Here is a 12,579-nt window from a genome sequence, read left to right on the forward strand (position 1 = left end):
TAAGCCAATCAATTTTCTGAAAGCTGACATTTTTTTCTACTAGCACACTACTCCGAGTGTTGTCCACTGATTTGTCTTTGTCTTTGTCTAAGAACTCTATCGTCTTGTGGCTAACAGGGCAAACAGGAAATTCTTTCTGACGGGCTTGAAGTGGATAGAACAACTGGCAGTGTAGATCATGTTCAAGTTCAACTACATTTTCTTGATCATTATTGTTGCTAGAACTAGAAGTATCTATTTGTACATTAGTAGTATTCTTATCTGTCTCACTTTCATTACTAAGGATTTTTGAGTTGTTTAATTCTAATAGTTTTTCAGAATCTATTTGCAGCAGCATGCAACATGTTTGAGATTAAGCATATACACACAAAAACAGGGACGTCCACAAGACAAAATGACAAGCATGAAAGACAAAATAAAAAGAAACAAAACAAGACGATAAATAATGGTTAGTATCAGTAGCAATAAACAATAACGAGAGGCAAGCTGAAATTGTACAATACACAGTAACTTGTAAGCTTAACAAACATTATTAGTAAATTACAATCAAACACAAAAGTGTCAAAAATGCGCACATTATCACATGATTCACAACTGCACACAAGTTAGTAAAATACGGCTGAAAGCACATTCAACAACAGTAATAGTAGAACATACAACATTAACATTGTGCATGCTAATACACATGTATGGATTATTTCTCTTGGGTATTGTTTACTTTGTATACAATCATTGTTGTTGTTAATCTGATCATTCATGATTTATGAGTACAATTAAAGTGTACGAAACAAATACAAATTATAGATTTTGAAACTCTGCAGCAATCCATACATGGACATGTATAGAGTACATGTACTTGATACTGCAGTTTTTTTTTCACAACATATGTTGTGAAATTAAAACTGCAGCATCAAGTACTGTTCAAGCAACACATATGAATGGTAATTTTTTTATTTCCCACCTATTAAAAATCATCCCCTTTGTTATCCCATCTAGTCGGCTGGCATTACATTTAACATCTTTTGTCAACCAACATAAATTGTCTTCTCTCCTTCCATTCAAAAAAAAAATCTGTATTGTGTGCAAGGCAGTAACAGTGGTCGTCTTTGATCAATCCATGTGACGTTGAATGGGGAGTTCATAACACCCAGTAGTGCCTGGCAGTTACATGTAGTTCCAGATACTATAGTAGGGACTTTTAATTTTACATGACGAGAACGTGGACAGCAACGTGTGACATCCTTTTGAGGTAATGTGACATCCTTTTAAGGCACTGCCGGGCACGGCCCAGTGCCTTACCACAATGTCACACACGGCAGTCCACGCTCTCGTCGTGTAAATCTAAAAGTCCCTACTAATATTAGTATGGCAATAAAGTTGGTAGAATCTAATTACATCTAATGATTGTAAGTTGTTTAGAGATGCCAGCGAGTGGCAATGGGGATGGAGTAGTGTGAGGACACTTTGACATGCAGTTTTAGATGCAGCTTATGATGTTAGGACAGCTCTATGCACTCCTGCATCCAACTTACCAAAGGCCATCATATTCTCCTGAATGGCTGTATCACTCTTAATTTGTTCCACATCTGTTGAGGGTTCAAGGGTCATGGATATCTCTTCTTGCACTGACTCTGTCTCGTCTGCTTCTGTTTCTTCCCTGGCCTTTTCATCAATTTCCCTCTGGAGGTCCATTTCTTCTTTCGCACTTTGATCCATTTGGATTATCCATTCTTCAATCTCCTCATTATCCACTAAACCTAAAACCCCTTCATCTTCGTCCTCATTATATTCACTATCAAGTTCTTCCTCTTCCCTAGGAAGTTCTTCCTCTTCCCTAAGAAATTCCTCCTTTCCACTGTATTCCTCAGCATCATACGTCAAGGTTTCATCAGGTTGGATTATCTGTTCTTCTATGTCATCATCTTCTAACTCTAAATCTTCACCTTCTTTCTTCTCATCTTTGCTTACATGTTCTTTTTCTCCACCATGTCTATTTACCCATTCGTCACCATCATCATCATCATCCTTTTCTTCATCTTCTGCCTCATAATTTTCTTCTTCACTGTTTTCATCAGCAGTCTTCATTCCTTCCTGTTGGGATACATCTCCAGTGTGTAAAATGTCCTCGGCTTGAACTACAGATTTGTCTCTTTTATTATCATTCATTTGCTCCCTTCGACTTTCAAACAGATCCTTGTCTAAGCCTGTTTGAAGTTCTTCTTCTTCTTTCATCAACCTCTCCATTTCCTGAATATGTGCTGCTTCTTCCACATCCATGACATCTCCCCTCTGAGGACCCCCTGGAGGATCCTTCTGGCTCTGTTCCCTGATGACCCTCTCCTGCTTCTCAGTATCATAAATCAGCTGCTGAACTTTATGTATGACACCCATCTTCTCTGCGGAAGGTTCATTCTTGATGGGACCTTCGTAGTGGCTCTTCTTTACTTCCTCTACATCACCTTTATCCAAATCCTCTCCATGAGAAGCAACCTTTGGATTTCGCTCTTTGGGTTTAGCCTTTTCTTCCTCAATGCGTTTGTCTTCATTACCCCTCCCCTCCAAAATTTCATCCAGAAAATCCTCTTCTTCTTCATCATCATAGACATATTTGCGCTCAACATACTCCTTGACATCATCTTCTTCTTCCTCATGGTCTTCATCATATTCCACTTCATTTTCCTCTTCTTCACCCCTTACGTGCCCTGCATCATGAGGAGTGTATGTTTCAGAATGTGTGCTCGTTTTAAAAGATTTATTTTCAAGCTTAACATCAATCTTTGGATTAATTCTATCACCACTTTGAAGAGGAATCTCATTCTGGTGGTTTTCCTCTAAGCTAACCTTGCTTTCATAATGTTCAGTCAAATCAATACTTTCTTTTGCTCCCTGTAAACTAACAATATCTGAGTCCTTCAAAGGTAAATCTTGATGTTTGTCATTAGTGGTACTTGATTGTTCAAACGTTAATTTAGAATGATCATCACCTTGGTTGGTAAATTCATCCACTTGCGCATTAAGTTTTGCATCTGATTGGTTTATTTCCAGAATATCCTGTTTAGATACTGTCCCTTGAAATGCTTCATTCGCATCAAGTTCATTTCCATCCCTCTCTTCATGTCTTACCATCAATGTTTCACTTTGCACAACCATTTTGAGATTATTTTCTCTATTCCCAACATCTCTTCTTTCACTTTGTAAATTATGCACTGAATTTTCCTCAATCAGCTCTTTGTTATTGAGTTCCATTTTGATCTCAAGGTTTCCAGTTCTATGAATGTTATCGTTAGGTAAGCCATCACCAAATTTATTATGAGGTCTATCACCAACTTTGACATTTGTCGTCACAAATGATTGGGGATCAGTTTCATCATGTTCCTCCTTGCTTCGTTGCTGATCTGCTACAAACTTAAACCTACCTGGTGCACCCAGTTCCTGGTTCTGTTCTGGTTCATTCTGGTCCTGGCCCTGTTCTGGCCCCCTCTGCTCCAGGCCCTGTTCTGGTTCACTCTGCTCCAGGCCTTGTTCTGGTCCACTCTGCTCCAGGCCCTGTTCTGGTTCAGTCTGGTCCAGGCCCTGTTCTGGTCCAGTCTGGTCCAGGCCCTGTTCAGGTCCACTGTGGTCCTGTCCCTGTTCTGTTCCATTACTTTCTTTCGTTTCAACCTCTTCTGTCTCCTTCTCCTTTGCTGTAGGCTCTGGGGGCCGTCTATCTCCTAGCCCATGTGATATCCCTCTATTATCAAAGAAATCCTTGAAGCAAAGAGGAAAAGAGATTACACAAAACATCAATTACAATACAGTCAAACCTGCTTTAGTGACTTGTCAGTTATAGATATAATTTGGGTTAATTTTCTAAGATGCAAAAGTATTCTATGGGAATGGGGGTGGGAGGAGTAAATTGTGGTGATATCAAAAACATATTCTAAACATCATCCAGTCATTTTACTATTTCACTGTTGCAATACTAAATTTAAACATATCAATTGGCATACTAATCAAACATTAAGATCTAATATCCAGGCCAAATGAATGTTCAAAATATCACTGAATATATATTTTAATATAAAAATCTTCATTCATATATATCTATCTAATAAATAATACATGTAAGCCTAATAAAAATTAATTCTTGACACATGAAACAAACACTTTAATAACTGAAAAACACTTGCTATGTTCTAATGAAAGCTGGAAGCCATTATAAATAAATCCACAATTAGGATATATCCCTAACTTCTTTGGGGGAACATAGTTTGACATAATTCACAATTACACATAGCTTGATAAAATATTTACCACAATATCAACATGTTGTACTGGACTCTTGTTGAATACAACCAGCTCTTTGACAAGATCCTTGTTGAAGAGACCAATCTTCCCAGGTTTCATGAGCAGCTACAGGAAAACAGAGAAATACAATGAGATGAATAAACATTTTTCTTTGGTGATCCACATTTGCTCCGGGTTATATTTCATCTAAGGATGAGGGTTTGGATTGTGATTGGGTTTTAGTTTACTGGTATGATTGATGTTAAGGATAGAGGTGGGATGAGTATTGAGACCAGGGGCGGTATTCTGAACCCTGTGTTATCTCTAATATTGTTGTATCTTTGGAGATAAGATAAAGTTGGTATTCTGAACACTGTTGTAACTTTTGTGTTATCTTTTGTTGTATCTTTTCTCTCATCTCATTGGCCGCGCCTGCGCTCATAGCTTGGTGCGCTTGTAATTGTGCTTATTAGTAATAACATGGCGCTTAATCCTCATTTGCATATGCGCACGGGAGATAATATGTCGAGATAATTGGTATTCTGAAAGTTGTTGTATCTTTTATCTTATCTTATCTTGCATGGTATTTACAACAATATTTACAACAGGTAGGGGGTTGTTGTATCTTTCGTGGTGATATAATGGCGGCAATATTTCTTGCCCAGAACCAACTTTGTGCCAATAGACGAGTTAGAAGAAGATAATGTGTTGACCGGAAACGTCAAAGATGAGAACTTTCTAAGAAATTAAATGCTAGGATATGATGATTTTAATGCTCTCATCTTAACCAATATAGTGAAAGCGTCATTTGTCTTCATGATCCACATGCCACAGCGCAAATGATGACGCGCGTAATAAGCGCTCAAATAACTAATTACGCCCAAGATTAGTATGCGCTAGGCGCATCTTTAGATATGGCATAAAGTATTTCTATTGGTTGACCTACTTATCATGCTTATATAAAACAGATTTTGATTGGTAGGGTCCATAAAAATGGGCGTGTCAACAGCGGTCAAAGATAAGATAGAGGCGGTCCTTCAAGAGATAACACAGGGATAAAATGATGTTCAGAATACCAACTTACAACAATATTAGCGCTGTGTTATCTCTGGGAGATACAACAAAAGATAACACAAAACTTACAACAATGTTCAGAATACCACCCCAGGGTTCACTGTTAGAAAATGACCTCAGAGCAGTTGTCATCGAACCATAAGACAATCTTTCCCCTGTGCAATCATTTTTATTTAGCTAATCTCATAACCTTAATTATGTGGTTTTAGTATTCAAATGTTCTTCTCGATTTACTAATATTTTGTGCTAGCTAGGGGGGTTTTGAATTGTTTAAAGAGAATGTTTTGCTCATGGAACCCTGTTTGTATCTTGCAGGCTTTAAAGCAAAACGATTCTCTCTACCTAAAACAAATACCGGTACAGAGTTACTAAAAATTTGGAAATATTACCAAATACAGGCCTTAAATTAATCGACGGCCATCGACGGCCAGGCCGTCGATGCCCCTATGACTGGCCGCGGTGCCCTCCCAAAAAAAGATATATTCACGGCCAAAAAGGCCGTGCCCTTTTTTTCAAACTGGCCGACGTGCCTTTTTTTTCCAACTGGACGTGCCCTTTTTATTTTAAATTTGCGCACATAAAACCACCAATTGCGCCCATAATCATCTAAAACTAGACGGCAAGGCGCAAGTGTTTTCCGTGAAAATGCGCCCATAAATTATTAGAACAGTAAAAATACACGAATCACGAACAGTTTGCCGCCCACGAGCTCTCTTCTAGCTTCGTATTTAGTGCTTTAATAAGGCGCAAGTGCCGTGAAAATGCGCCCTTTGTTATTATATAGGCAATGCGCTAGCGCACGTACGGACGTACGTTCACATTATGCGATCGCATGATATGCATATGGTGCATGCTGTTGACGCACGCACGTACGTACAAATCGAAGGCCAGGATCAAGAAAACAAATCGTCAAATGGAGAAATAAACAAGCATTCAAATAGTCATTAGAGATCTGTCGAGGTTTGTTTGTAGGCCTAGTTTATTATTTTATCTCAAGTAGAATTTAGAATTATCTTATTAATAAGTTAAGAACACCTACGATGTTCTCGATCGTAGTTACTCTCATTTTGCCACCAGCCGACCTCGCTTCAAAAAGCTACCCCGCCAGCTTCCCAAGACGAACGTTTCGAGTCCCGGTAAAATTCCGAGGGTGCATCGGTTTCGCTGGCAAACTTCCAGCCCGACAGCTTCCCACCAAAAGTGGCGAGAGTGTGTGTGCGAGGAACGATTTTGGTTTCGTGAATGCACGTTACGCAACTGAGCTGAGCGTGTCACTTTCAGCTGTCGAATGTCTATAAGGACATTTTTACATCTTATTTCATTACTTAGGCCTAGATCTATGTAGACCTTTCTATACAACAGTTAAAAAGATAATTTCTTCAAATTTGCTCCTACTACCGAGAGAGTGGCGGAAGGTTTGTGTGTGAGGTGCGATTTTGATTTGGAATACCCGGCCCGGAAAACTTGCCAATTAAGTCCTTCTGACTTTCGATGTTTGTGAAATTGACAATTTATTTATTCATTTGCTCATCAATATTTTTAGTTACTTTAAAATACTGTTTAATGTGCAAGTTTGATGTTCTTAATCAATCTTTCCTGTTCATATTGTTAAGATTAAAAAGTTATTAAATTGATCGTTCGATCTATTCACATTATGAAATTAACATTTGTAGACTCTCTTTGAACTTATGATTAGATAAGCGGCCTATCTGTTTTTGGAAAATTGCCCCTTGCTCTGGTAAATTCCCGTGGCAAAGGGCAACTTAAAAAAAAATTGCCCCTTGCTCCTGGCTGCTAAATCTAAGGCTTGCGGGCCGCCGCCTTGTTTGCAGGCGCGTAGCCAGAGTTTGGTGTTTGGGGGGGCACATACATGTAATCGATCGAGGTCAAAAAAAGGGGTCTACAAAATTTCAACCGATCCTGGAAATTTTAGGGGGGGGCACGTGCCCCCCGTGCCCCCCCCCCCCCCCCCCCCCCCCCCCCCCCGTGGCTACGCGCCTGCTTGTTTGTATGTACCGTAGACCTCTATACATTCTGTGAAGAAGCTGGTGCTAAAAGTCATGGGAAATTGATCCTGCACAAGTTTCATAAAATACACATGACATCTAACAAAAATAGAATCAATTTTTTTGGCCTCATACTCGATGCCCTTTTTGTAAAATATTTTGGCCTCGATGCCCTTTTTGTAAAAATATTTTGGCCTTGGTGCCCTTAAAAATATGAGGTACTCGAGGCCAAACTGGCCTTGCCCTAAAAATGACGAAATTTAAGGCCTGCAAATATATCCCTATTTCTATTTCATTTGAATTCATGCAATACATGGTCATATGCTACACTGTGCTGTATGTAATATATCAATAAGAAGGAAAAACATATACCTCTCCTGTCCACAATCCAGATTCATCAACATCCTTAGCAAATACTTGAATAACTTCATGCTGGCTGAAAGACAAGAAGTGTGGGTCTGGAGCATTGTAGCTGAACACGGACTGTACTCTGGAAATGGGAGCTGAGGAACAAATGAAAATGAAGGATTTGTTTTTGTAAAATTTTAATGAAATATTATCTTTAAAAATACAAAACTAATGTTCATCTAAATGCATGCACTTTGTGTTGTTGATAACATATACATATATTTTTCAGTCTGTAAAATAAAAAGGAATACATGTGCACAGAGAAGCACATTCCCATTCCTTGTGTGATATGTTTTTGTTCTGCCTTTTATAGATTCTCATCCTTAAAAATAATAATAATAATACATAAGATTTATAAGGCGCCAAATCCACTTGACAGTCAAATCCTTAACAAATCATCTGTTAAATCTTGGTTTGTGAACTTTTGCACTTCTTTAGGGGTAGTGTAACCCTTGGCCTTTCCCACGCCTTTTTACATTATTAAAACTAATTGCTATTTTCATGAAGTACCTATCAAATTGGCAATACAAATTCAATGTTTTGTGAAAATTTTGTCAGTTGGAGCACATTCTGATGCAACATAGAATTCTGAGATCACGATATCTGTGGACGATATATTTTCTTGCTGGATGAATTTGTAGTCTTAAATTTTGCTGTCCATTGACTTAAATTGGTAGTAATTTAACTTAATAGATAGATCTATGTGTAGAATTTAAGAAATCGTGGAATGATGGATCGAATACCACATATTTTTTGTAATCTCTGCAAATTTCAGCCGTCACCCCATCTATCATGCTTCATTCAGTTTCGGTAGAGATTTATCATTGTTTATAAAATAGAGACAGTCAATGCATGGAGACAGACGTAGTTTCAGCGGAAACGTCAATATCAGAGACTGAAGCTAAGATTAAGAAGATTTCTGTCTTTAAATCATCATTCCTGTACCTTCCAGGCTAGCCTGAGTACCAGGATCAGGCTAGCCTGAGTACCAGGATCCGTCTAGAAGCCTGATACAAAAGGCAACGAACCGGCTTCGGCTTTGGCTTTGCCTTCGCCGGGTCGAGCCGACGAGACGATCGGTGACAGAAAGAGAAATTGTTAACGTTACACACGAACCTTACATATCAATTTTAAAACACAGACAAATTCCGTCTAGGTGATCATTAATAAAAATGAAGAATTTATAGTTACCTCTGCATTTCAAATCTGCACAAAGTAGCTTTTCTGGCAAATCCGCTCCGACACAAATAACATTTAAAAATATGAATAACAAGACTTGTCGCGTCGTTTTCTTGTGGGCTGCCATCTTTCCACGTATGCGATCGCATAGGAAGTACACTGAATAACACGTTAGCTTAGCAATTCTACAGAATCATATCAGTTTCTTGTGTTATGGGGAAAGTAGAGTGACTCCGAATTATAACTGATTCGTGATTATTTACCAGTCTACAAGGGAAAGGTTGTAGTTCCTCATTCATGATATCGACAGGCGATGGATCGGAGGGATGATGGTACTGCAGGTATAGGTATCACTCCCTGGACAATCACCTCCCGGAAAATTACCCCCGGAAAATTACCCCTTATAAGGACAACCACACCCGAGGAAAATGCCCCCCCCCCCCGTTTTTTTTTTTTTTTTTTTTTTTTTGGGGGGGGGGGGGGGGGGGGTAATTGTTTTCGGGAGGCCGGTTGTACTTGGGGATAATTTTCCGGGGGTAATTTTCCAGGGGGTAATTGTCCTAAAATCCACCCCCAAAATGGGGGGGGGGGGAATCTAGCCTTTCGAAATTACTAATATTTGAGGCCCTTCTAGGCTATCGCCGTATCATATCGGACAACAGTATTACTTTTGCTTTGTCAATAAGTTATCAAGTTGATAGCTTAATTTGCTTGCTCACAAAGTTTAGAAACGGAAAAGTTCATGATTTTACACTTCATATTGAGAGTTAAATCGCAATTAGTGCTGCAATGAGTAAAAACCTTTTGGGGTCAGAACAAAATCCGTATCACCACCAAGTAGGATAATGCAGGGGCGGCGGTGCGTTTTCTAAAATAGCTAGGAGGGGGCACCAACAAAAAAGGGGCACCTAAAAAGTGAAAAATCAGAAAAATATTGGTATACACCCCTACATTACACTACCAGGGATGACATCAGTAATTGTTTTTTTCTTTACGTGGTACAAGATAAGGAACATATATGCATTTGGGTGTGATGATCTGAATATTAATTTTTGAGCGAGCAAAAAATTTAAAGATTTGTGAGCTCCCAGTGTGAAAAATTACATCTTAAAAAGAAGACAAAAAACAAACCCTGGTGACAATCTAATGAAGAAATACTGAGAATTCTTTTATAAGTAACATATTATAACATCTATTAATGCGAGAGAGCATAGCGAGCGAATTCTAGGAAAAATAATGGGGAAAGAGGCTCTAAGTTGCCTTGAATTAGAGGTGCATGTTACTGGAGAAAGGAACAGTAGGCACAAAAGGAAAAAGGACAGTTATTAGAAAAGAAAAGGTGCTCGTGTCAAATTAAAAATGGCAATTATCAGAGGTGAAAATGGCACTTCTTTGCACCTGAAAAGGGACACTCAACAAAAATGAAAAAGAGCACTTGTGACGTGAGAACGGAAATGGGGAATCTGTTGAAGGAAAAGGGCACCTATCAGATTTTAATAGGGGCATTTATCAGATGTGAAAAGAGGTATTTTGAAAAGAGGGAGGGGCTCATATAAAAAAGAAAAAGGGGCACTTATCCAAAGGAAATATTGTACTTGTACTGGAAAAAGGGGCACGTGTCAAAATAAAAGGATCACTTATCAGAGGTGAAAAGTGGCATTAAAGAGAAAGGGAAGGCGTTCTTATTACGAAGGAAAAAGTGCACTTTTTAAAAAGGAAAATAGGTACGAGTCGATGTAAAAAAAAAAGGGGGGGGCAAAAAATCAGAAGTGAAAATGGGAATTTCTCGCACCTGAAGAGAGATATACTCATCAGAGATTAAAAAAAGGAAAAGGTTATTAGAAAACAAAAGGGGCACTTGTCCTATGTAAAAAGGAGCAAAAAGTTGGGTATAACCTGCGAAAGTGCCCATCCCCGCCCCCCCCCCCCCCTCCCAGCGGGAGTGCCGCCGCTTGTGGCATATAATGGGCAAAAGTGAGGGGGGGGAAACGAAAAATCATGTCATTACAGCAGCATTTGTAAATATCAGGTATTGTATTCAAAATAAACCACGTCAGTGAATTTTATTTGGGGGTCAACTGCCCCCCCCACCCTTCCCAGCCCCCATCCCCATCAATACCCCAGTGATCGCAATTGAGTTTATCATCGGGCTAGTGCCACCCTACCCTCATCAAAGAGATTGACAAAACGTACTTGTTATATACAGCTGTCTTAATGGCTTTTCAATTGTTCATTAATTTTTTTCATGGCATTTTCATCGTTTATATTTACACTGGAAAGACTATTATACCACCTAACTGACAGCCACCACCAGTATGGCCACCGCCCTAGGCTTAACCCCCCGATCACTACCTTTATTTATTAACTATTTATTCAAACTTCAAAGATTATTGCAAACAAACGTTATCATAGCCCAGACGCCTATATTATTTGCAACTCATCAGTCTGATAGACTTTTCATCATTGTTAAATAACGAGGACTGGAAAAGGGAGTTCTCTAACCGGGATAGGAGCATAAATCTGGTTTCGATTCTTGCTTAGTGTCTTCGAATTTTTCCCTTGACATTTGTTTTAATATCTCCAAAACCTTCTAGACTCACCCGTTGGTACATAAAATAATCAAAGGTTTGCTCGTGCTACTTCTGAAATTATTTGTAGGCCTATATATTGATAACAACATGCATGTCTGATGATTTTTCGACTATTTATTTGTAGCCCACGCCCGTAACTAAGGGGTGCGGGGGGAAGTGTGCACCAGGAGCGGATCCACCGGCCCCCCCCCCGGTCAACAAAAAAAAAAGAAAAGAAGAATTAACCCCCCCCCCCCCCGCTTATTCACCGGCTGGCTGAGTCGGCGCAAATTATTTCCTAAAAAATTGGGGGAAAAAAGAAAAAAAGTGCCTCTTACCACCCCTTCCCCCCTCCAACCTCGCTTATTCATCGGCTGGCTCAGTCGCCGAAAAAATATTTCGTGAAAAATTGGACCAAAAAAAAAAATGTTTTTTCCGATCCCGCCCCCCCCCCCGCTTTTTCACCGGCTGACTGAGTCGCAACTAAATATCTTCTCACGGATTGGACCCCCCCCCCCCCCTCTTGCCGCCGTTTGGATCCGCCATAGGTGGCGCTCCCGGTAGCAGGGGGCACAGTTCCCCCAATTTTTCAAGTACCCCAAAAGTGCCCCTTTTTACTTCAGATAAGTGCCCCTTTATCTGGTTAATAGGTGCCCGTTTCACCTTTTTTTATAAGTGCCCTTTACCATCTCTCATAATTATCCCTATTCAAATGTGAGAGGGACCCCTTTTACTTCTTTAACTGATCCTTTTCCTTTATAATAAGGCCCCTTTTCCATTCTCTTAAGTGCCCCCCTTTTCATCTCTGGGATAAGTGCCACTATTCCGGATCGAAAAGTGCCCCCTTTTCACCTTTGATAAGTGCCCTTTTTACTTTGACACTTGCTCCTTTTCTATTCTTATAAGTGTACTTTTCCTTCTGATAAGTGTCCCCTTTGCCTTTCTCAAAAACATGTACCCCTAATTTAAAGCGACCAAGAGCAACCTTTTCTTAAATTTAGTTCATATAATTGTGTTACTTTCATGATTAGATTGTGACTAAAATTCCACCAGGATTAGTTTTTTTCGTCGTTGTA

At 39.4% G+C, this 12,579-nt stretch overlaps 1 protein-coding gene across 1 annotated transcript in view; it reads right to left on the minus strand.

Annotated features, from left to right (window-relative positions):
• The window catches only part of LOC757237 (melanoma inhibitory activity protein 2), a 35,021-nt gene extending 25,923 nt beyond the window's left edge, over nt 1-9,098 (minus strand). The window contains exons 1-5 of the mRNA XM_030999706.1: nt 8,946-9,098; nt 7,719-7,849; nt 4,294-4,392; nt 3,417-3,747; nt 1,533-2,702 (exon numbers count right to left, since the gene is read on the minus strand). Of these exons, the coding sequence (XP_030855566.1) occupies nt 1,533-2,702; nt 3,417-3,747; nt 4,294-4,392; nt 7,719-7,849; nt 8,946-9,060 (1,846 nt within the window). The 5' untranslated portion in view covers nt 9,061-9,098. The remainder of the gene's footprint in view (nt 1-1,532; nt 2,703-3,416; nt 3,748-4,293; nt 4,393-7,718; nt 7,850-8,945) is intronic.
• Between the last annotated feature and the right edge of the window lie 3,481 nt (nt 9,099-12,579).

The sequence above is a fragment of the Strongylocentrotus purpuratus genome, unplaced genomic scaffold (genome assembly GCF_000002235.5).
Source record: "Strongylocentrotus purpuratus isolate Spur 01 unplaced genomic scaffold, Spur_5.0 spur5_scaffold_5, whole genome shotgun sequence".
Lineage (NCBI taxonomy): Eukaryota > Metazoa > Echinodermata > Echinoidea > Camarodonta > Strongylocentrotidae > Strongylocentrotus > Strongylocentrotus purpuratus.